General features: G+C 37.3%; 1 protein-coding gene across 1 annotated transcript; it reads left to right on the top strand.

Moving 5' to 3' along the window:
• The first annotated feature begins 120 nt into the window (after nt 1-120).
• psmb2 (proteasome 20S subunit beta 2) lies at nt 121-19160 on the top strand. Its single transcript, XM_084738703.1, has 6 exons — nt 121-328; nt 1259-1381; nt 2169-2239; nt 15207-15369; nt 15821-15870; nt 18932-19160. Exons 1-6 carry the CDS (start codon nt 238-240, stop codon nt 19031-19033), a joined length of 600 nt encoding a protein of 199 aa, XP_084594829.1. The 5' UTR covers nt 121-237; the 3' UTR covers nt 19034-19160.
• The last annotated feature ends 6738 nt before the right edge of the window (nt 19161-25898 follow it).

Genomic DNA, 25898 nt, shown 5'->3' on the forward strand with positions numbered 1-25898 from the left:
TGATTAGCGTTTGTGAAAGATCGGGGTTTGGATTAAAGTGATCACTCTCGCAAGATCTTTCGCGGGTCTGGGGTTACCATCTACACATGACGCTTGTAAATGACGATTTCCGGTGACGACAACAGCGTGCGCCACCTATCTCAAACTTTTGCTGTGTAATCTGCACAGGCGAAGCGAAGAGACGTCTGTCATTTCATAATATTGTAAAAATCTTCCACCTCATATCTGTTTTACAGAATGGAATATTTAATCGGGATACAGGGACCTGATTTCGTCCTGGTCGCTGCGGATAATGTTGCAGCCAGCAGCATCATTCAGATGAAACATGGTATGACAACGCGTTAGCTTAGCCGTTAGCCACTGAGCCGGTTGTTTTAATTTAGCTACATTTGCTTATAGGCTTATTTTCATAGTTCTTGTCATTAAAGCCGGGTTGTGTTAATAATAAGGTGTGCTTAAAGCATTATCTTTTTATTTTAATGTGTAATTTCCCCTATTAGTACAATGAAACTATATTTTAATGAACGTGTGACTGTGCTAGTAAAGATTTAAGCTAACTTAAAGTTAAAGTAGCTTAGCGGATAAGTAGTTTTCGTCCAGTTTTGCACAGTTTGGATATTTTCCGGCTGTAATCGATAATTGTTTGTACAAAATTATTGTCACGTATTGCTCAGAGTTGGTCAAATACATAACGCATTTCTGAAAATCAAATTAAAGTTAGCAAGGTTAGCATGAGGTGACCAAGCAGCTTCTGACAGTGAAAGTGAAAGTAACTGCTGATTTTCAACTTAACTTACTTTGGTAACCAGTAAGTGGCCATTTAAACAATTTATGAATATTCAAGCAAGGCCGTTTCACATTTTTTGATTGATCAGATTTTTAAAGATTTTATACTCTTATGGGAGAATATGTTTTGGTTTTGTTGAAAACCCAAGATAAGACATCTTTTCATAATAAACCTGATAATGATGTTGGCAAACTTTTTTGTTCAAAAATGTAAATTTAGCAATGAATGAATGAATTTTTTTTTTCTGAGGGATGTTATATGTGAACTTCCTACATTGACATAAATTAACTAAAAGTCTTATCAAGATCCTTAATGTTTTGTCTATGATATACCCCTGGCACTTTTGTTACAGTTCTATGTATATACTGCTTTCTGTACACTGAGTGTGTATTGTGCCCTTGTATTAATAAAATCAAAAACAATAACTTATGAACCCAAGGATAATAATCAATGTTGTTGTTTGTTTTTCAGACTATGACAAGATGTTCAAATTAAGTGAGAAGATCTTGCTGCTGTGTGTTGGAGAAGCAGGAGACACAGTACAGTTTGCAGAGTACATCCAGAAGAATGTTCAGCTGTACAAAATGAGGAATGGTAAGGGCCATTAAGATGGTGATTGTGTGGAAGAAATCCTCCTTTTCTCCTCAGAAGTCTCCAGTGTAACTCCAGAATGTTTAGTCACAAGCCGCGTTTACATGGACAGTACTTCAACCTGACCGAAGTCCTTCTGACTAGAGATTCCAACTTAACTGTTTACATGGATGCTAAACGAAAGTGATCCGCTGAGATGTGTGTTTACAAGCAATCTCAGCAGCACACACCTCTGCTGCTGTCTCAAAGCAGGGGGAGAGTGCAGGCTGATGACTCAAGAATGGTACACTTGGTGCCCCCTCTTCCACTGAAGTGTTCAACTATCATTTTCTAAAGAGCAGTTGTATGAGCCACAAAACAGACAGTTTTGTTTTGCCACTTTCAGGGTTCTGTCACTCATGGAAACTCAATCAGCTCACCGAATGGTGCCTCCGTGTAAGATAAATATGCACAGAAAGAAAGTATTTTTAGATAGATAAACTCAGAATAAGTGTTTACATTGTTATTAGGCACTGACATTTTCCTATTGAATAGATTACCAAAGGTTTTCCCCTCCTTTCTCAAACTGATTGAAAACTACTTCCAAACAAACCAGTGTCCTTTGATTGAGTTGTTATGTGAGGTATTTTTATTCTGATTGTGCCATTATTCCAATCTTGTTGTGGAATATTAAGGTCCATATAAATGCAGTTATTGGCAATGATGTCATCTTGGAAGGCTAACTGTATTTGCTGAAGATGAACACACTGAAAACTTTGTTTTGTTTTGTTTTTTTGTCTCACTACTTCAGGTTATGAACTCAGTCCAGCAGCAGCAGCAAACTTCACACGAAAGAACCTTGCAGAATACCTTCGGAGCAGGGTAACTATCATGATACACACTAAATCCTAATCCTTCCACAACACAGTCGACAACAGAATGCATGTTTTACTCATCAACTCTGAGTAGCCTGTTAAGCAATATGAGCTCTTTGTAGTTTTATCAAGGGAAATATCCTTGAGTGTCTCCACTAACTGAGTAACAAACCACCATGGTGGGAACTGTGAATTTACGCATCATAACTGCCAGTAATTTTGTTTAATTAAGTTAAAAGATAATGGGTCAAACTATGAGCTGACAAATTCAGATCAGTGGCGTATGACAGCACACCTCAGACCTTCCAGGCTGTAGCATCCAGCTTGCAGGTCATTTTTTATGTTCACACAGAGACTGATTTGTGAGGTTCATGGCCTGATATGTTTCATTTTGACTTTTCAAATAGAGTGGCTTTAACAAAAGACTAAACAATCAAGCTGCTAAAGCATAAAAAGACCACAGAACAAAGTATATAAAGCCTTGTCTTAGAATTGTATGTACTTTTTTAGCTTGTATTAGTGGACACATCTATTAGAACTATATTCCCTTTTTTATTTGTTGGAAATTGTCATTTGAAATCATTTATTCCTGTTGGCACTGGCCTTATCTAAATGCTATGGTCTTTTATTCTCAGCCATCAGCATACCATAAAGCAGTGATAGTAACCATTACTTTGTGAGAATTGTTTCTCATGCCCTGGGAAAATTGTCTGTTTTTTAGTGAACGGTTTGATGAGAGATGTGACTATAATCATAACCAGTAATGGTTTGAGTTGAGGATCACATTTTCTTGTATGAGCCTCACTATCAAGACATAAAGAGATGATGTCGTTTTGTGGGTCAGCTTTATAAAGTTTTCTCCACTCTTGGTCCACATACCAGAAATCCAACAAAGTTATAGTATTGAGGTTTTGATTAAGGAAATACTATAAGCTCGGTGTTTTATGTTCAGTTGATCTGGATGTATTTATTTAATAAGATAAACTGCACAAAGAATTCTAATTCCAGCCCTGCTGTATATCTTTCTATATTGAGTTTACAAAAGTGTTGGGAAAAGAAAAGAATAAGAAGAAAGCACTGGGGTTTTTGTTTCCTTGTGTTTAGACAGAGAGAGGGATGGAGGGAGGGGGACAGCACATCTGCCCTTCACCTGACTTTTTAATGTGTGACACGCAGTTAAAACCGTGGAATCGTCACACACTTTTTAATCAAACAAAACACACAGAGTAGGATACAACAGTTTTAACAGCATTTGACCTCTTAAATCAGTTGCAATACCTGTGCTGAAGTAATTATCTGTTGCTAAAGTCACATCATCTATCATAAAATTGTGTGGTTGGTTTGTTGGCTTTCACACCACAAATGAACCACACTGAGACCGACCTTTCCAGGCGGACTCAGTCCAGTTCTTTGGTCTGCACCAAGTTTTGACTGACAGCTTTGCACTAAACACGCAAATGGACCACAGTCCATTTTGACCGGACCAAATGAGGCAGGCACCTTAAGTCTTTGTTGTTATTTGATAACTGCTTAAACATGGAACAATATGTACAGGGGCAAGTAATAATTGACTTCGGGCAAATAGATCACTGACCCACTTGCTTGATGGGGCAAGTGGAAAAAAAAACACATTAACCACCATGAACATTGATTTTGGCCATCAGACTACCTTATAACCTACATACGTTGCTCAGACTTTCCACTAGCCAAACGGGTTTTTAAGATGGAGGGAGAGAGCGATTATAGTTAAACATGTAAACAACAAACAAATACATTTAATGGAAATCAACTTTATTACAGCAACTTCACCAAAATAGACTAAAGACAACCAGCAAATCAGATGTAACACATTTAATTTTAGCTCCATTTCTTGTACTACGCTGTGATGTATATGACACAGATATGATTGTGTCTCTGAAAGTAAGATCACACATCGTAAGTCATGAAAAAGAAGCTGAAAAGCTTTGAGGTGTCTCCACGAATGTCAGTGTCAGTTTGAAAAGTCCAACACCATCTGCTGCATTTTGTGTTGCCATGTATTCTCTGACCTGCTCCTTCCTTTATACTTCTGGTGTTCTCTGTTTTTACCTGTGTGCTGAAACTTTTCAAACTCACAGCAAAGATTTTCAGCACCCGTATCTTTGTATATTCTCTCGGTAGCTAATTAATCCCCTGTACCAGTGGTCACCCTCTGAATTAAGCATATTCATTGTGGAGTAATGAGTGAACATACCTATAAATATTTTAATTTCTATTTTAACTTAATTACATTCCGCTGTTAGCATTTGCAATCTCATTTTGCTTTAGGGAATAAATGATAGAATCACAAATTAATTCCCATAAGTTAAAGTAATACTCACTTCAAATGGCAGGGACAGTCACCATATGTGTTAGGTTTACTCAACCGTATCAAAAATGCATTTTAAATTCTGCTTGAAATGGTTCAGTTTTTTTTTTTTTTTTTTGCTAAAACAACAAATTAAAACTCTTAAACCCAGTAGAGGGCAATGTCTTGATGGCGTGACACTTCTCTGATGTAGCTGATGCTCTGGGGTTCAGGTGGGAATTAAGTCTCACTTGCAATTATACTTGTGTTTGTGTCATTATCAGCTCGAGACATCTTTACTGGACTTGATGATGCATTTTGACAGAGCCAGGTACATTTGGCTCAGGTGTTGTCATGAAGTCTCAGAGGGAGAAGCCTCCGTCGTCATTCACAACAAGCTGACAAATGTACCTGGCTCTGTCAAAATGCATCAACTGGTTCAGCTCAGATGTGTCAAGCTGATAACGACACAAACGCAAGTTTAACTGCAGGTGATTCCCACCTGAACTTCAGAGTAACACTACATCACCCCAGTTGCACGATTGTTCTAGGTATATTATCAAAGTGCCATGATTTTCCTTTTCCTTCAGTACCAAAATTATGACCCAACAAAACAGCCAAAACATGCAAAGGTGCAGATTTTTCCCTCATTACTTTAGTAAGATTGGGCTCACAACCAGGCAAGTTAACCACATCTGTCTGCATGTTTGTGAGCTGCCTTGTTTATTCATGCTGAACACGTCTTAAAGTGCAGAGTTTTTGAAATTATTATGTGTGTCCTTGAGGCCTTGCAGAGACCTGAGAGCCCCACAGAAGCAAAATACACTTTTAAATCAGGCAATACAGAGGAAGGCAACTAGATTTAGATGTATTTATACTAAAACAAGCTTGGAGACATACTGCACTCCCTGAATTAAGTTCTTGTTTACATATTTATTAGTTACACTGTACACTGTACTTACTCTACACTTGAATGTTGACTGGTGAAGTTTTTAAGGTCAGCTTAGTTTCAATTGCAAGACTGACTATTGAATTGAATATGTAGCAATCATTATGTACCAGTTTGCCAACTTAGTTTAGGGACCAGTGTTCTCTTTTTTCCATTTAACAAAGTCAAGTATATTTTATTTATGTAGCCTAAAATGACAAATTTGCCTCAATTCACTTTACACTCTGCACAGTAGTAGAGAGAAAACCCCAGAAAGCCTTTAACAGGAACATGCCGAAGTACTCAACGCATCAGTGTTAAAGAACTTGACTAATTAAAATATAATCTAAAGCAAGAAAGACAGGAAATCTCATCAAAGAATAAGACATCTTATAATCTGGGTTGGCTGTGCAATATGACCAGAATCTCACATCAACATGTATTTTTATCTGGATAAGAAATAACTTCTATGGAGATAACTTATTTAAATGGTGGGAAGGTTCTGTAATCTGTGTAGGCTTGAACACTGTCACACCTACTACTATGGCAAGACTACTGCCAATAGTTTTATATATTAAAGTAACTACAAGGAACTTGCATAATTTGTTGATTTTGGAGTCTCCTGGGAACAAAAGCGGTAGTATCTCCTCTGCCATAATCACAAAATATAATGTAAAAACAATGAAATTATAGGAATGAAAATCTGCTCCCGCTTCTTTACAAATGGCTGACGTGCTACTCATTGTGAGTCTGTGTGGGGAAAGTGTGAACACAGGTTTGTTTTATCTGATTTCAAGGAGAATCCGTCCCAGTGGCCTTGATTGCTTATAAAAGTCATATAGAGATATCGGTTATAAACTGAGTTTCATAGCCAGTTAAAACTCCATGTAGTAGCTTTAATCAATTGTTTGGTTTCTGAAAATGTCAAATCTCCAAGATGCCAAGATGGTGTTCTCAAATAGCTTGTTTTATCTGACCGACAGTCCTAAATCGAAAGATGTCCAATTTGATATCACAAACAGGATAATTTGACATTTCTGCTTAAAAATGACATAAAACCATAAACCCATTATCACATCCCAACAGTTTTCTTTTTGGCCAATGAGATAATCAACTAACTGTTTCAGCCCTACATATTTTACATCAGTTTTAACTTGTAATACACAGTGGCATGTGTTTTTAGATGTAACACTTTTCTCTAGTCACTTCTGCTTCTCGTATGTGTGCGTTTGTGTCTCTTGCACTAATTTGTTAAGAGCGGTGCAGCCGCTGCCTGTCACAATAGCAGAAGGGTGAAAATAATTACAAAAAACAATTAGTGTGGCAGAGAAGGGAATGTGGGACACATCGAACGGGGGATAGGGGTAGAGCAGGAGCGGGAGGAGGAGGAGGAGCGGGGGTCCCAGGAGGAAACAAGCGGGCCCAGTAGACAACACCACACAGGCTGGAGTGTGAGAACGAGTAGGAGTCAACATACACACAAATACAATATGCATGCAGGCACACAGAGGGACCTATAGGATCAGGATCGTTTTTATTCTGTCAAGGTTGTACGTGTTGTGGAGGATAACATTTATATTCATGTCTTGCCATAAGCTGCGAGTGTATCGTTATTTTTGTGCCTCACGGTGATGAATTTGGTTTTATGAGTGCAGGATTTACTAATGCTGCGTTCTCAGGAGTGCTCAGAAACTGAAGCAATAGCAGTTTCTCCTCTGCATCCCACACCTTCCTCAAGCTATGCTCTTCTCACATTCATCAACCTCCAGAGTACATGGACATTTGCAAATTATGTTGTATAAACAGGTTTTTTATGGTGTTTTTTTTACCCCCCCAGAACATCTTGAGTATGTAGAATATGTAATGTGTGTTGTCCATTTGAATGTGAAACTAAGAGAAAGGGTCTGCTCAAGTCTTGAATGGTTTGATATCAAGCAGAAGTAACACTTTTTAACAAATATGCCTGAAAGTTAGCTGGATATAGATGAATTTGAATTTTGAATAATTATTCTCTTTGAAAAAGTACAATACTACAAGTACAATTACTCTCAGACTTTAGGGCTGCAGTTAATGGTTAATTATTTTCATAATCGATTAGTCTACATTAATAGGTGAATTGTTTGGTGTAGAAAAAAGATGCCCTTCAAAATTGCAAAGAGCCCAAGGTGATGTCTTTGAAGTGCTTATTTTTTGTCAGACCGACCCAAAAATATTCAATTAACAGTTGTTAAAAGAGTCAAAAGCAGCAAATCCTCACATTTGAGTGTGAGTTTCACTAATATTTTTTTTTGCCGATTTGTCCATAAAATTGACTGAAGGGATTTTTAAAGTTGAGCAAATGTTAACTGGAACAGAAATGTATTTTGCTGTACATTTCCACATGTACGAGTACAGCAAACTGAAATTAAGGATGTTCGCTTGTCTTTGAAACAATAAAAATAACACCATGGACACAAACATGTGGAAACTTATCATTAGAGCAACGTCAACGTAAATGGGCATTATTTGGATAAACTAACCACAATTTTGGAATCACAGTAGTTATTTTCTCGCCTGAGGAAATATTAGAAGTTAAAAATTATTATATGATTTGTCATATCTGTACCAAAAAAGTAATTGAGCTGCACCATATTGGTCATTTTCAACACATGTTCTTTAACATCATCTAATGTATGGTGTGTGTGTGAAAGTGCCTAAATAATAATTTCATTGTTAAAATTTTTATTTTACTTGGAGTTTTATGACCTGTTGTACTTAAGGAAAAAAAAAAGAAATCTTCGTAGTTGGTCAGTAATCAACAAGGATCACTTGGGATTACAATCAATCAAAATGGACAACCTTATTGCAAAACGTGTGATGATAGTTGAAATATTCTCTTCCTCTGTTTGCTGGGGACCAACTAGAACCTAAGGACCCCAGTTTGAAAACCACTGGATGAATAAACTGGTTTTAAATTATAATATTTTCTGGGGTTTTTTACTTCTCTGTGACAGTAAACTGAATATCTTTGGATTGTGGACAAAACAAGACCTTTGAAGACTTGGGCTTTTGGAAACACAGATCAACACTTTTCACTACTTTCTGACATTTTATGGACCAAACAAATAGATTTCACATTGCAAACTCAGTATATTTTTCTGCCTTGAACCCTCCACACTGAGCAGCTACAGCAACCCCAAAGGGTCAAAACTCAAAATTTGTAGTTTTGTTGTTCAGTTTCATATGTGAAGGAGGTTCACTGAAAGCCAGTTTGTGCTGTGTGCAGCTTTTAGAGGATCTGTTAATTGTTCATTCTTTCATTTATTATTTTCCCATGGCACTATCTTAATGAGCAGGAACAGCAGGCTCTAAATGTCACAGTTTACTTCAAAAAGTAGTTAATTTACTACCTTTACGTGCAGTATAGAGTCCATCCTGCTGAAATAAAACTCAGACTGACTGACATATGATGTTTGTTGTTTAAGAAATTAAGAGTCATGATATACAGACTCTAGAAGTGTATAATTCAACTTTTTCCTGTGGTCTAGAGTTAAAAAAGCAAACAAAAACCACAATAAATCCTAATATAGAATTTCAATAGTTAAGAATCACAGTACATATTGAATTGGCACCCATGTGGTGATGGTATCAAATCAGGGGTTAAGTGTAAAGTTTTCATAAATAAAACGTAGACATAAAAAAACATGTACAACATTAATAATTTCTGATACCACAAGTTGGTTTCTGAGACAGAGATTGAGCCCATTTTTATTGACTAAAACAAAATTTTATGTAGAATTGCTGAAAAGCGCCTGTAGTCCACAATGCTCGAGTCTTGTCTGGGGAACAGGCTGCATATGTTGGAATTTATTTTAATTAATCTGATTAAATCATTGCAGATTAAAGTTTAGCCCAGACAGAAAGGAAAGATAATGATCTGCTTTTGTACATCAGATCTTTTTTTTTTTTTTCTTTTTCTATTATCCTTAAATCATTCTCTGAACCCCTCAAAAAAAAATCATCACATGGTCCCACTGGCATGTCCAGACCCCTAGGTTAAAAACCACTGGCTGATAAATTAATCAGTGGTATATTGTTAATTCTGATGGCCTTATTCCTGCAGGATAAATTACAGACGAGTCCTTTAGTCTGAAAGATGTCATACCCCAGTGGCTGCAGCAGACCTCCGGGAGGTGTAGTTAGCTAAAGTCAGCAGAGCATGTCGGTGCAGAGGAAGCGAAACCCGGCTCACATACGACTGTGCTGCTTACCAGCCTGCCGTCCAGAAAAACAACTCCGCTAACCTCTGGAGTACTGCATTCACTCAAGCTTTAGAGACGAGACAAAGAGAGAGAGAGAAAAAAAAAGAGCGGTAAGCATAATCACCTGAGGCCTCGACTCTGCTGCATGCATATCAGTAATGATACACATGAAATTCACCACAAAGCAAAACAACAACTGCAAAGTTTTAGGGGCATAAAAACTCAGCATCTCCTCTGCTTCTATTTGTTTTAGCTTCCTGTCTGATGTATGATGTATTTGCCAAAAGTGTGTAAAATAAATACAGATTAAATTGATGTTGAATTGACAGGTAGGATAGTGTGGACGTCAAAAAAGTTTTGCAGGATTGGTAGGTGTAGGAGGCCGAGGTTAAATTAACACAGCCGAACTTAGGGGAAGCAGATGGTTTATAAATATCACATTTGATTTTTTTGTGTAAGATTATGTAGAAGCCTAAAAGCCTTACGGTCATTAGTTTTTTGTATATAGGTGGATGTTTGCTCTGCAGTGTGCTGAAGAAGAAAAATCTGTAAAGTTTGAGTTGTTTTATTTTCAGATTTTTCTATAAGTCCACAGCAACAGTTAGCCCTTCCTGTGCTGCGGTGATCTACAGCTGGCCCCATATGGGTTTGTAAGATATTTTTTAGCACGGGCACACAATGGGCACAAATAATTACTGGCGCCATATTGCACATGGCTCCCCTGCTCCTGCACAGATGAACAATTAATACAGCAGATTGAGGAGAAATGCCAATAAAGAGAACATGCCCCGGGGCAGGGTGCAAAAATAGGGGGAGGCAGAGAGGGAGGGAACGGGGGAGGTGGGAGGAAAGGAAGGAAGGAGGGGAGTGCTGGAACGTGGAAGAGGAGAGTTTGGGGATGAGTTTGTGATGATTTTTTTACCGGCCTGACCCTAATTTATGTCGTAGCTAAAGTTGTTTTTTTGCTCAGGATCCCGCACTGCCAACGATTTAAAGGAAAAGTGCAACATTTTGGGTAATACGCACACAGTACAGAACAAATGTGAGCCTTTGAATTAACAGCTATAAGTTGGTTTCCACAGATCAGAGCATGCCTTAAAGTCTGAGCACGTGTTGTTTTATGTTAAGCATGTGAAGTAAAATGTAAAAATAGTGATTGCGATGCTAATTTCCTTGCGTTGATGAGAATTCCCATTGTGTCTTAGCATCGAGCTAAAGGACTAAGTGCTTGTCATTTATGTATATATAAAAAAATAAAGCAGGAATTGTCAAAACAAGAATCCCAATAGTTAAGAGAATCAACTTTTCCCCCCACCCCTCACACCCCAGCAGTTTTGCTAAGCGGCTGCTGACTCCAGCTACAGTTTTAATTCACAGATATAAGTATTGATCTCATCTCTTCTAACTCTCGGCAAGAATGAAAATAACAAAATATCAAAACCAGGTGGAGCAGGTTTGTATCTGCTGAATGGTAACTGTGTACAGGTGAAGCTTTTGTTTCGTGGCACAACGGTCGCCTTGTTTGGCTGAGAGCGAGTCGCAGCGGGGATGGGAGGGGGGGTTAAAAACATATGTGTATTGTTTGCATGTGAACCTTGGTGTGAGTTCAGGTGGCTGGGTTAACAAGGTGCCTGGTTCCCTCCGAGGTGACATGGGAAGGGAAGGTTATTTTGATGCCAAGTCCATATTATTGTTACATTGTAACCAGTGAGACAGGTGTCTGGTGGGTGGGGGTGACGCCACTGGGGCGTTCGCAAGCTCACGGAGGAGTTGAAGTGCGCACACACACACACACAAACACACACAATAAGATTTTCACCCTGAGATTCACGCCCGTTATGCACACTCACAAGCACACTGTTACTCTTTCTCCTGTGTGTGTGCGCTCGTCGTTAACACGCAGACTAAAGCTGACTCCGCGGGGAGCATAGCGATCATCATTGCCCTTGTGGCAAACGTAGTGCTAACACACAAGTCACAGAAATAAGCAGGTCGGCCGAGAGATAAATTGAAATGAGACGGCAGGTGTGTAGATCACAACTCGCCTGGCGTCCTGTGAATCATGTTTGCCTCGCCGCACAACGGAGAATGTAAAATTACAGTTTTCTTGTTGCATTTTAATCAGAAACGCTGCACTGCTTCTACCTCCATCAAGAAATTTAGGCCATAAGTTGTTTTGAAATCCCAAAAAATTGTCTGGCTTTAAAGGGATTTTTTTTTTTTAAATGGGGGAACAGTGGCTCGCAACAACGAAGAGAGAAAATTAGTGTTTTGGAGGAAGAGAAGGGAGAAGAGGCTGCGAGCGTAAAAGATGTAATTTAAAAAGAGAGACGGGGTGGGGGGGGGTGGGGGGAGGAAGGGGCAAGAGAAACGACTTTAGAAGTTTTTAATGAGCCCTGGCGCTACTCCAGGGCACAGGGTGAAGGCGGCGGAGAGGGGAGGAGGGAGGGAGTTGAAGAAGGGATGAAGAGGGAGGGAGCGATGCAGGGAGCAACAGGGGTGCTGACTCCCAGCAGATGTCACACTGCCAATGACATCCTGATCCCCCCCCACCCCCCCCAACTCATACGCCCACTCAAAAGCACACTCACCTCCTCTGTCCTGTGATGACCTTTCACCTTTCCTCTCCCTCCGTCACTCTCCAGCAACCCCTCCCCGCGCTCCCTCAGCGCTTGATTATGCTGTGTTAATGTTGCCGCTGTGTGTGTCGCTCCACGTCTCTGCCAAGGTGAAAAATCAAAGTCTATAATTAGGGATAAGTTGAGGAGGAGAAGTTGTACTTTTCAAGCTTTATCCTGTGAATGGGTTGATGAAACTATTTCAAGTGAGCTGAAGTACAGTCAGTCAGTGGCACCAGCTGATGCCAAAGTTGGCACCTCTAATTGGAGACAAGTAGTGACTATTTAACTGCAGAAATCACCTCAAAGTATCGATACGTTTTCAACGCCGCCTGTTTTAAAACAGTACAACACTCACTACAGCACTATCACAGCCATGAAAACGATTACCTAAGTGCTCATTTAAGAGCTTGCATCAAAACCAGACAGTGTTCAGTGACTTTTTCTGTACCGGCACTGAGTGTAGCGATCTAAGAAAATACTAATACACTTGAGTATCGCGTTATTATGTTTTATGATACTGTATTGATTCTCAAAAACAGTTCATTGTGATATCTTGATTAGGGATGTTGATGATGAGTCTTTAATTGTCTGTAATAATTTAACTTATTATAAATGTATCCATAATTCATCAGTGGTATAAAAGTGGCAGTAATTGTGCCTTATTTGACATTGTCTTGTCTGTCCGAGCCATTTGTTCACTTCAACTTTGCAACCCTAATAGTGATACACAAAAGCAAAGGATCATGGTCACTTTGTGTTGAGTTTACACCAACCAGATAGCAGTGTCACAGTGTCTATCACTGCTCTAATCGCATAAAAAAGTCAACTTGTGTCCCAGATTTTATGCATGTAGTTGTATGTTCTTTATACTATGACAGTTTTCTTCAAATTAAATAAACAATAACAATATATCACCTTGCTGGTATTGCAATATATCACAGTATATTCAGTTGTAACCCCTGTATCATGATACGCATCTTAGCACCAGATTCTCGTCAATACGCAGCCCTAACTGTGTGCAGGTTATTCATGAAAAAAAGAAGAATATTGTATTTTGCTGTTCTATACTAGTTTTGTATCAAAGTTTAAAATTCTGGTATTGTGACAACCCTAATATAACATATTAGAAATCTTATTTGGCGTCTAACTCCACATACAGGACGTGCAGCTCTGCTAAGTTATCATAGCAGTGATTATTTAATGTTTCACCACAAGGATAACAGTAGAATCACTGTATTAAAGTTACAAAGTACATCGTAATCTACTAGGATTGTGTGCATGAATGTGATTGGCCAACTAAGCACCTGGACCCTCGTTAAACACGTTTAAGTCGGTCCGAACACAGCCAGAGACTTAAAGTTTTTAACAGAAGGCCTGCATTTCAAACGAAAGTTATGTGGTTTGAAAGAAGTAGGCATGTAGGAGGTGAGCTTCTAATGAAAGTTAGCGTTAAGCTTGCTAGCAACGAACGTGCAAACAGACTGAATGTTTGTGTTCAGCTCAGCTCACCAACTGTTATTTCCCTCCAGTTCTCTCTCTTATTTCCTCTAGTCTCTGTACGGTTATGAAGTAGATTCATAAACCCTAAGGCTATTGAATTTTTTTTTTTTTTGCTCAAGTTGAAACTTTTTTAACTATCTATTCTATATTGTATGTAACTGCGGCACGCTGACAGTTTTCTTCATTTTAAGTGTAAACACACCTTTTGGTGAAGATGCGCTCTAAGTGAACAAATCAGCAATTCGCTCATGGCCTCAGGCACTCGCTAGCTAATGAGTAGCTTTCTTGTTAGCATCATTGTGTAAAATGTTTTCCAATGATTTATGTAACTTTGTGACAAGCAGCACTTTGTTTTTGATTATATGTGTAATCTTGGAGACGAGAGTCAAATACGCTTTTCCATCCTGAATCACTTTTTCAGTCTTTTTTTTATTAGGAAAATCGTCATTGGGCCTTCAGTGGAATTTCACCCTCTTTTGCATAAAGTTAAATCGTTTTATCCCACAATGTTACTCATGTCTCATAGAAAACAAACGGGGACAAATTTTGCCTCATCCTAAACAGATGCTCCAAAAATCAGCTGGGTTGGGATTTTATTTTCATGCTCATCAAACCATTTCAGTGACCCCTTGCTTTCCCGTGTGTCTACATGCGGTCATTCATGTTTTTCATTTAATTATTTTTCTATTATTAAATATAAACATTTTCACTCTTTTAAACTTTTTACAACATTTTTCAGTTGGTCAGCACCATGCAGACATTTGAAATTAAAGTAAATTTCATCTGCTTTATTTGTGAAACCTCTCTCTGTACGGCATGTTGCACATGATGTGATAATTTAGACTGAATTTAGAGGAAATTGGCAGAAGAAATTATGAATGAGTGCTTGTTTCCCTCAACTACCATTATGCAGTTATTTGGAGTTGGTTCATCACGAGTTGGTGGGGCCAATTCTGCAACCAGAGAACCATCATATCATTGCACTGCATTACATAACAAAATTATGTAATTAAAACAGCGTCAGTCGAATCTTGAACTGTGAAAATATGGAAATATGACATTTCTGTTCAGAACTTATTTAGAAAAAGTGTTTTCTTCTCCCAGTGAGCACATGAACTCTTTTTCAAAAAAAGGCTAAAACCACCTCAAGCAAGCATGAAGAATTTTTATGGAGTTGAAATTTTGTTGAAACTGCTTTTCTGTTTTTAAAAAAAAAAAACGGGTTATGAACCACGTCTGGTGATTGAATAACGGTAAAATTAAATTTAATTAGCGTACATCACCAGACTAATGTCCTGTAAAAACATTTATTGATGTGAATATTAACCCTCATCTTTCTCCCTCCTCTCTGTATCCAGACTCCGTATCATGTGAACCTGTTGCTGGCGGGCTACGATGACACAGACGGCCCCGGTCTCTACTACATGGACTACCTGTCTTCCCTGGCCAAGGCCCCCTTCGCTGCCCACGGCTACGGAGCCTTCCTCACGCTGTCCATTCTTGACCGGCACTACAGACCAGGTCAGTGCAGAGAAACGCCTCCTGCGTTTCAGTGCAGAGAAACGCCTCCTGCGTGCGGTTTTCTCTTTATTGTTACTGTGAGGCCGACTGGAAAGACGAGTGAGGAGACAGAAATAAAGAATATGATTAAAGTTTGCAGAGAGGTGACAGAGTGATTGACACTTTGGTCACAGGGCAGATTATTCAGTGGTGATGAATCTTAAATTAAATTAAATTATTTCACCTATTGGCAAATGATTATAGGAAAAACATCAACAATTTGTATGTTAATGCTGCTGTAGTTTGTGGTGAAAATATCCTCGATAAATCTGGCAAAGTAGCATGAATATTTTGTCTTTCACGCAGTGTTACTTAATTTCTCTGTTAATAAAAGATGTTTTTTCTCTTCAGTTTAAATGTGCCCTTTTGCTCCCATTTCAACATTCTCAATTTCTCATGTTTTTTGTCCTAGATCTGACCCGAGATGAGGCCGTGGATCTGCTGAAGAAGTGCATTGAGGAAGTGAGTTCAAGAAGTTAACTTAAATTATGAGCACCTTGTTTAGTTGTTTACAGGCTTTCTGCGGGTACTTTAAGTCTAAAATCCAGTAATCTGATCTTTAGGCCTAAAATGTCTTAAAATATCTTTTAAGAATTTAACATTACTGTTATAGTTTCATCAACTTTGGTCTCACTTTGAAATGTGAAAAAAAAATTTCATCATGCTGTAATATCTACAGTAATATAAGACAGACCTTTATTGATCCTGAAGGAAATTTCTGTTTCAGAGATCGCTCCAAAATTACAGTTACATAGAATGACAACAGCAGAAAACAATGGAGTATTAAATGTCAAGTGAATATAAAAATATAAGGAGTAAACAGTGCCTAATAGAATAACAATAGAGGTAACATAGGTTTAGTAAGTAGTAAGCTAAAATAAACTAAAATAGAAAAGTTGTATCAGCAATGACGTATTGCCAGTGAGATTGAAAAGTAATAAAAAGTAATATTGCACCTGATAGTATATTTAGTATTGCACATGATGTCAGACAAAAAACCCAGTGTCCATTCATGAATTTTGCTTCGTATCCTTCATACTTTTTTCCCAGTATGGATGTTAAATGCTGTAGTCGTGAACAGCATTCATAACGATCTTGAAAAGGTCTTAAAAAGTCTTAAATTAACTTGTTGAAACCTGTAGAAACCCTGGTTTATTATGTTGCTCAACTTCTCAGGTTGTAGCTTAGCTCTGGAAAAGTGGCTTTCAGCAGTGGAAGATTTGTCTGCTTTACATACAGGGAGCCTAAAGGTCCTTAAAAAGTCTTAAAGTATCTTAAATTCACATTTACTAATAAAAGGCCTTAAAAAGTATCAAATATTCTAAAGATCTGTTTGGGATTGTCTAAATATTTATTTATTTATAACTCTCAGCGTGGTGAGACTCGAGGGCAAAATGCCTGAACATGAAATCTTTGGTGAAATCAGAAAGTGTTGAATTATATATTTTGATAATCAAATAATCATTTGAGTAATTCTTTAAAGAAAAAAGTCTCTCTTGGATGAGAGACTAAATGTCTTCAAGAAAAAGTTTCTACGAACATTTTTCACCATTTTCCAACATTTTATGGACCAAACAATCCATGCATTAATTGAGAAAATGATCAACAGATTAATCAACAGGCAAAGGTGGCAAATACTGGAGGCTGGGCTGGCATGCACAGCTGAGCACAGCTTGGGCTTTTAGAGTGAAAAAAAAAAAAAATCATGATTTCACTTTTTTGCTCAGCAACTTGAGGGCAAACAAAGAAACTGGAGAAAAAAGGGCAAAAGGGCACAGAGCCTGATACTGAAATAAAATCATGAATTTTCCATAACCGTATTAATATAAAAAAGAAAAAGCGCTAAAATCCAATTAAACAAGCTGTGTCCTACTTGTCCAGAGTAGTAGTACAGCTCAGTATTGATTCGGAGTCACTGGGTCACATGACATGGAAATTATAGAAAAAAACTGCAGTTATTTTCTGTTTAAATATTTATATAAAATACATTAATTACACATTAGCAGTCAAGATATGTGTGCCACATGAGACCAACTTGGTGTAATGTTTTAATCATAACTTTGAGCACGAAGGTAACGAACATAACATTGATTTTGTGTCATTCAAATAGTAATTAATTGACAGTCCATCTGTGAACTGACAAAAGTTTGTGCAGAACTTGTTGCGTTAGAGGTGGAGACTGAACGGTACATGCACAGCTGTTTGACCAGTTTTTCACTTTTTAATCAGGGAAAATACCTGTGCTGATGTGCATGTGTGTTATCTAAATGGTCCGTCAAGTACCAAAGCACAAAAAGTTGCTTTTGAGGTTCAGTATCCAGTTCTATTGCTTCTCAGTTACCTTGATCTCATCATTTCCTCCATTGACACCACATTCGTAAAATGCTCGAGCTTGGTGTAAGGACACCAAAGCAGTTGCTAATAAATACATACAGTAGTTTTAGCATTAAAAAAAGTTTCTGTGGGTTTTACTTACCACCTAATTTAAACTCTTTCTTCAGTGCTTCCATTTATCCATCAGAGCAAGTCTACTTCATGTCATTGCACTCGTCAACTCGAACGTTTCCTGATCCGAAATATATAAATACCAGGAATGATACTGGCTAAACAATGTGTAGGAAACATTAAATAATGGTCCAACTCCACCAATATATGGCCAAAAGAGACGCTGTAAAAAGTTGGATGATGATTAGTCCAATCTATACAATGAAGTTGACTGGATTCATTATGACAACACTGTCTGTAGGCTAAATGAGATGAGATGGAATTTTTACCTATTCATTTAAAATCCCTATGTAAAACAGGGAACCACAATAATAATACAATCATTTTCAGTGTAGAAATAGGGAATTCTACCTTGATAAAGGCTCATTTCCAACTCATTTCACATTAAGTAACAAATTTGGACAATTTTCCTTTAACTTTATTTTCATTAGTTTACTGTAGTGGATTTTGAATAAAGTGCTTGAAACTGTAATTGAATCACTTTCATGATAAATGTCTGTCTGACCAAGTCCTTCACTTTTTAGATATAGAAATAAAATAGGCCAGAAAGTCTTTCGAACAAAATGAAGACGACTCCACTCGAGCCTCGATTAGCCACATTTGGCTACACTTGTGTGATCTGTCAGTCTGCGGTGAAATCTAATTTATTTGTCCAGTAATTGTTGTGATTGTTTTGTATTGGCTCTGTCATGTTATACAGGAGGCCAGCTCTACTTAAAGAGGTGACATTATTTGAAACATGAACCTTTGTTGTCTTTAATTTTTTAAAAACTTAAAACTTAATTTGTTTGTTTATAGCACAATAACATCTTGTTCAATGTGATAAAGATATGAAATACGGTCTAGTCTTTATAGCATATATATAAACCTTTTATAAATATCTAAGTTACCACAGCTGTGAGGTGCTGGAAGAGCTTTAAATGCACCTTGAAAAATGCTTGAAAGGTGCTTGAATTTTACATTATTGACTTTATTTTAACATTTCTCCGTCTGTCTCGTCTTTCTCTCCCTCCTCCAGCTGAACAGGCGCTTCATCCTGAACCTTCCCTCCTTCAACGTCCGTTTGATTGACAAGGAGGGCATCCATGACCTGGAGAAGCTCACCTCTGGCGCCAAGTGACCGCTCACTGCTTAACTACCAACCCTCACGCCCTCGTTTCTCTCTTTCTTTCTTTTTTTTTTTTTTGTACCGTTGACCTCCTTGCTCTTTCTGTTCCAATAAAAAGTGACACACAGTTGAGATACAAGCTCTTTGTCCCTGTGGTGCTTTCTCATCGCTCTCTAGTCGACTCATCTGCACATAGAAAGAGAACAGCCTTCTGGCTGTGTACTTTTGCACTTGTACTCAGCAAGTGTGTGTGTGTGTGTGTGTGTGTGTGTGTGTGTGGAGGGGGGGGAGTAATGTACACTTGCTCATGCTTGTACACGTGTAATAAAACACATATGGTGTTATAGGAAAAAAAAAATACATTTTTTCTCATGGAATTTTGTTCCATTTCTCTGAGTGGCCAAACTACACAGAAATATTGGTTAAATTTACTGAAAAGTTAAAAATGATGTTTAGTTTAAATGGCATTTTAGGTCTCCATGCTTGTATACATGGTATGTTGTTTTATATCACAAATGTTTTCAAGCAATACGGCTCACAAAGCTGCATGACTTTGAAATTTGTTTCAGTAAATTAAGTAAATAAGAAACTTTATTCCACACCGAGGAAACTTATTCTTACAGCAGCTCAAAGATCACAAAGTACAGGTAGAAAAAGAGTATAAATGTAAACCCACACACACCTTTCACTTCTAAAGATGTATGGATGATTGTACGGGACAGTTGCACACATTATATACACACGGTGTGTAGCATTATACAAATAGAATAAAATCTGTATAAAAATTTATATATTTTTCTACAAAATTGATAACTGCACATTACAGATATAATGGACTTATTGTATGTATGTATAAAATATGTAAGGATACATGCAGTATACTGTATATAGAGACTAATGTATATATATATATATATCGTATACAGTATGATATAAATGTAAATAAAAAGTAGTACCCATTCGAGAATTGGGACAAATCATGTCCTAAAAAAAACTTAAAAACTTACTAAAATGGACACATAAAAAAGTGTATTCTTTAATGATTAATATATAAATATATATATATATATATATATAAATATACATGGAATATGTGTAATTAATTAAATTTTGGGGTCTGCTTTATTTATTTATTTATTTTTTATTTCTAAACTTCCCCTGTGCCAGAAAACACCCCAGGGAAGAAATCACAACTTCAGACTGTTAAAATTGCTTTAAATATCTTTAAATTCTAAACTGATCATAAATCTAACTGATAACATCGGTGTAAAAAATGTGCCATTATAATCATCTTTCTGTTAAAATATATTTGTTCAAAAACACGTCCCAGATTTCAGTCACCTTTGTCAGATTTTTACAAAAACATGATTTATTCAGGGATAAAAAGGAACCCAAAAATCAAAACTCCCTCAAAATGTTTTTAAGCTCTCAAGAATGAGTGATATATGAAAGGATAATAGTACCTTAAAAACTGCATAACAGTAGATATGATAAACATATACGTTCGCTACTGTTCAAAACAAGATCTATAGCTTTCTCACTTTTTAACTAGAAAAAAAAAATCTGACTTGTGACCCTGAAGTTAATAATAGCAGTGCATCCATGTAGTCAATTAAAACACGTCAAAATGTGGCCTGAAGAAATAACGGCGGAGTTGTATCAACACCTCTCAGATGCAGCGTCAGTCGGTGAATAAACATCACCTGCACAGAGTTGGCATCAACTGCAGAACTAATGAATCCGGTTACATTGTGCAGGTGCTCTGATTGTGATTCACTCTGTGTACTTCAGCAAGATAAAAAAAAACTAAATCCAGGGGTGCTTCAGGAATTTTATATATATTTTTTTAATAGGTTAAAATACACAACACACCCTTAATTAAAAAAAAACTTGAGTTATAACCCTCAGTCAACAAAACTGAGTCTGTGGAAAGTTGAAATATGAAGCAAAGTGAATTATTTTGTCGGGTACATCATCAGAAATCCATTCCCTCAACAGGAAAGCCAACAAACTGAAGATACAGATAAATACAAGAGCTCTTGTGTGTTTTACTACATTTAATAATCTAATAATCAAGGATATGGATAATGGAGTTTGCTTTTATTTTCACCTTCTGACAAGAATAATAAATCTGACATTTTTACATGATCACCATACTGAGGTCCCACAGAACAAATGAACAAACTCAGTTATTATCATAGTTATTTGTTCATTCATGACTATTATTAAACTGTAAAAAGAAAAAAGTTGGGAAGTTTTGAAAAAGTTTTCCCAACTGTTTTGCTCAGATAATTTACTTTTATTCTTTAGATAAACTCAAATCTTTAATTTTTAGAAACTCAAAATAAATTTTCAAAAATTGCAAAGTGATAGTGAATTATAGTTAATAATTTTATATTTCCGATTGCAAACATTTAATTTTCAAGCACCCAAAAATGACAGATCAGTTTTTGAAATCTTTGGAGACCTTTGAAAATCTCAAAGATTAAAGTTTCTCAAAAATAAATAAATAAATAAAAAAGATTATAGCTATGCAAAACTTTGTTTAGTTCATTTCAAAACTCTGGAGTTTAAGTTTCATTTGATTGTGCCATCATTCCCAAGGTCAACAAAAGTTGCAATATGTAAGACTTGATCACCTGCTGTATTAATACTCCCTCAAAATAGTGGACACATATCATGAAAGAAATTGCTAATTGCTGCTAATATTATTATTTTTATTTATTTATCTTTATTTATTATTAATTTAGAAAATATTCAAGTATAAACCTTGATGCCATATTCCAGAAATCAATAAATGTATCTGTGTTGACACGTAGACAAAATATAACAAACAACAAAAGTAAAGAAATAAGATGCGGGGGTCTTCAAGCAGAGAAGTCCAATAAAAAAGAAAGTTTCTGTCTATCGTGCATTGGAGAGATTTTGCAAATAGTTTGAGTTTACATCTATGAATAAAGAGCTTTCATAACAAAATCAAGTTGAAACTGCTGCGGCTAACTGTGGCTGCCATTAGCTTGTTAGCCCAGTTAGCTGTGCAGCTAACGTAGCAGTCCTTTTAGCTGACTCAGATCTACCTGTGGACCTTGAGGTACAAAGTGGTATCACTAGACAGGACGGGCCAGGGCTAGCTGGTTAGCATGCTAACTTCCGTAGTTATCTCTGATTTGGCAGAAGACAAAGTGTTCTACACTGGACATGTGAAGATTGTTTAATTGATTGTTGTTATTAGTGTCAAAGGAGAAATACAATTGTGTGTCATCAGCATGGTAATGTTAACTGATATTGTGTTTTTAAATGATTTGACCAAGTGGTAGCACATAAATGCAAAATAGTAAGGACCCAGGAACTGAGCCCTGTGGAACTCCATATTTTAGTGATACTGGAGGTGATTAATAATTAAATAAAAAGTAAATGTAGATGGGTTTGCAGGATGATCTTTACAGAAAACCATCATTTGCTCAAAAGAAGCAGGTGAATTACATGAATTTTGACTGTATACAGGCAGTGTTACAGTTACATACAGCTGTAAACGGAAAAACCAGGGCAAGTCGATAAGATCACAGCTGAACGAGTGTGTGTGTGTGTGTGTGTGAGAGAGAGAGAGAGAGAAAGAGAGAGAGAGAGAGCATGTGTGTGGCTCTATCATCGTCTCCTCTCTCCACCACAGACAGGTGATTAATAAACATTAAACAATCCCTCCTCTCTCAAACACACCGGAATCTGACGGGAAGAGGAGCATATGTTTGCCTGGAGGCACAGAGAGAGATGGAGAGCGGCCCCGCTGAGTGTCAGATAGAGGGAGAGAATAGGGGAGAGGGGGGAGAGGAGGAGCAGGAGGAGGTGGGGAGGGGGGGTTAAGTTACAAGAGAGGGAGATGAAGGGATGAGGGGGGGGATTGACACAGGAGGGTAATGAGATGGGAGGAGAGAGAGGGACATACGGCAGGTAGAGATGAGTGATGTTTGAGAGCGTTCGAGCAGGCGACATGTGTACGCACGGGTCCCTGGGAAGCAGCGATTGTGTTGAGTATCTCGTCCTGGTTAAATAAAGTGAAGGACTGCGCGGCAGAGAGGTGAGAGGTGGTCTCTGGGAGAAATGCAGAACAGATGGGTTGAGGAGGGAGCCGAGGTGTGCGGCTTGTCGGGCGCTGGGGGTCGCACCACTGCCTCGGCTCTCCCAGGTAGCTACGGCGTTCAGGGCTGCAGCTGTGACGCTGCCGTCTACCTGGGCCCCTGCTGGAGCCTGTCACGGATAGAGGGGCCCGGATTTTTTCTTTCTTTTTTCTGAGCATGATACATGGAGCCTTTTTACAACATTTAGATCAAGAACAGATCCTCTAAGTCATTATAATGAAACACTTTCTCAAAATAATGACTTCTAGGGATGATTATTTTAATCACTGATTAATCTATACATTATTTTCTTGATTAATCAGTCAGTGGTTTGGACTGTAAAATGTCAGAAAATGGTCAAAAATGCTGATCACTGTTTTCCAAATCCCAAGTCGACATCCTCAAATGTCTTATCATGTTTAAAACACAAAGATATTAAGTTTACTTTCATAAGAGGACTTAAGAAACCAAACATTATTCACATTTGAGAAGCTGAAATCAGTGAATTTGGACATTTTTATAAAAAAAAAAAAAAAAAAAACACAAAACGATTAAATGATTGTCAAAATTGTTGCTGATTAATTTAATAATGGATTGATTATTGATTAATCATTGCCGCTTTATTAGTATCTAAACATGATGTGTTAGGATGTTAACATTATGAGTTAATACCTCTTTCTATAAACTGGTTATTATATCAAAACAATGACAAACTTTCTTAACATAATAACAAACTTATACATGCTATGCACTTGGCTTGTCTATGTTGAAACAAAAAACAAATTCTGAAGATATTTGAAGATGGTAGCTAACGATTGATGCTGATTAATCAAGCAAACGAAACCTAAACTAAAAACTAAAACCTTTTTAGTTTCCTTGAGATTGGCTGGCTAGTTAGCTAGTATTTAACTAAAATTAGCTATCAGACGCAACTAGCGAGCTAACAGTCGATGAGGATTAGTTAGCTAGCTGGATATCCTTTACTGACATTAGCCAACTTAAGGTGTGACAAGATATGTTGCTTGTACAGCAACATGTTTTAACCATCTTTGATTTATTTTCACGAGGCTATCACATAGCGTATCTAAGTACAGGAAACACAAAAGGAGAAAATTGAGAAAGCTCCAGAAAAAGGGGTGGGACTTAGGAAGGATCAGTTGAGTTGGGCCCCACAGTGCAACACGCTAAGTGCAACGAGAGCCTGAAAATAAGTGGCAACACTTTGCTGGAGCAGATCAACCTAAAGGGAAAAGTGAAGAGCATGTTGGACAGTTAATAGAAAAAAAAGAAATGGTGCCTCATGGATTAAAGGCTCAGGAGAGAGAGTTTGTTTTTATAACAGCGAAGCCCAAACAAAGAGCTGCAGAGTTTGCAGCAGGTACTTGACATTTTTGTAGTTTGTACTGATATTATCTTGTGCAGTTTTATGGAAGTTGAATGCTGAAAAGTAGTTTGGCTGGTAAAAAATTTTTTTCAGCCTACCAGCCACTGATAGATAGGCCAAAAGTTAATTTTGAACTCTGTTTGCAGGTTTTAGTATTGGACAAATTAAAAGTTTGACCTGATGATGGTGCCAGGTGAAACATATTACAATTCATCCTCTGGGGAACATTAATGTGTGTTCAAATTTCAATCAGTCCAAGTTGATTGCGATATCAGTTGAGATATTTCAGTCTGGACTAAAGTGGTGGACAGAACAAAATTGCCATCCCTAGAGCCACAGCTGAAAATGACAAACATTTACTGGATTTTATATGTTTTTTTTTTCTTTAATATCATTGTAAATGTTGGTTTTGGACTGTTGGTCAAAAGACACAAAGAAACTGAAGACAACACTTTGGGCTTCAGGAAACTGTAAAGGACATTTTTCACTATTGTCTTACATTTTATAGATGAAGCAATTAACAAAATAATCACAAAAAAATAAAATAAATCGACTGATCAATCAATAATGGCATTAAGTGTTAGTTGCAGCCTGCGCTATGACCCTCCTGTTGAAGTCACAATAGACTTTGCCTGCAGGGATCAATAAAAAATATCATTATTGGAACAATGGGAAAGAGAAAGCATTTAAAATCAGGGCACAATAAAAGCCGACCGCCACCTATGAATTTAAAAGTAAGTTGAAGTGGAGAAGCCATTTCGTTTTATTGTTCTGATACCATCGATCAAAACACAAAAACAAACTCATGAAACTCAGCCGCTCACTCTTAATTGTTTAATAATATATTACATTTATGCCGTAATACAATAATAATAACAACAGTAATAACATTAATAATAAACATACACAGAAAGTACAAAATGATTTGTGTTATTTCCTTAAGTTACCAACACTTCAAAATAAAAGAAAACAATTCTCCTTTAGCTGCCTTTGACTCCTCCTCCTCCTCCTCCTCACCCTGCTGCCAGAGAACCCAGAGAACTCAATTTCCCATGACCACCAATTAAGAAGAAGAACTACATATGGAAGCTGTGCTCGTCCAATCAGAGTGGAGTTAAAAGTCTCCCAAAGGTCCAAAGGAGCAAAGAGCAGGTTGTTGTCTCAGATATGGCTTGGCAACACTTCCCAGATGAGTTCAGTCCAAAAAAAAAAAATGTGTATAAGTGTGTGTGATGAAGACCAGGGTTCTAAAACACAGATAAAAGGTGACTTGGGTAATGATTCTTATGACGCCCATGTCTATAATGCATTATAAACATATGCATAACGAATTATATTGTACTTATAGCAACATATATTTATATTCATACACTCTCAT

The sequence above is a fragment of the Lutjanus erythropterus genome, chromosome 16 (genome assembly GCF_056507025.1).
Source record: "Lutjanus erythropterus isolate fLutEry1 chromosome 16, fLutEry1.hap2, whole genome shotgun sequence".
Taxonomy (NCBI): domain Eukaryota; kingdom Metazoa; phylum Chordata; class Actinopteri; order Lutjaniformes; family Lutjanidae; genus Lutjanus; species Lutjanus erythropterus.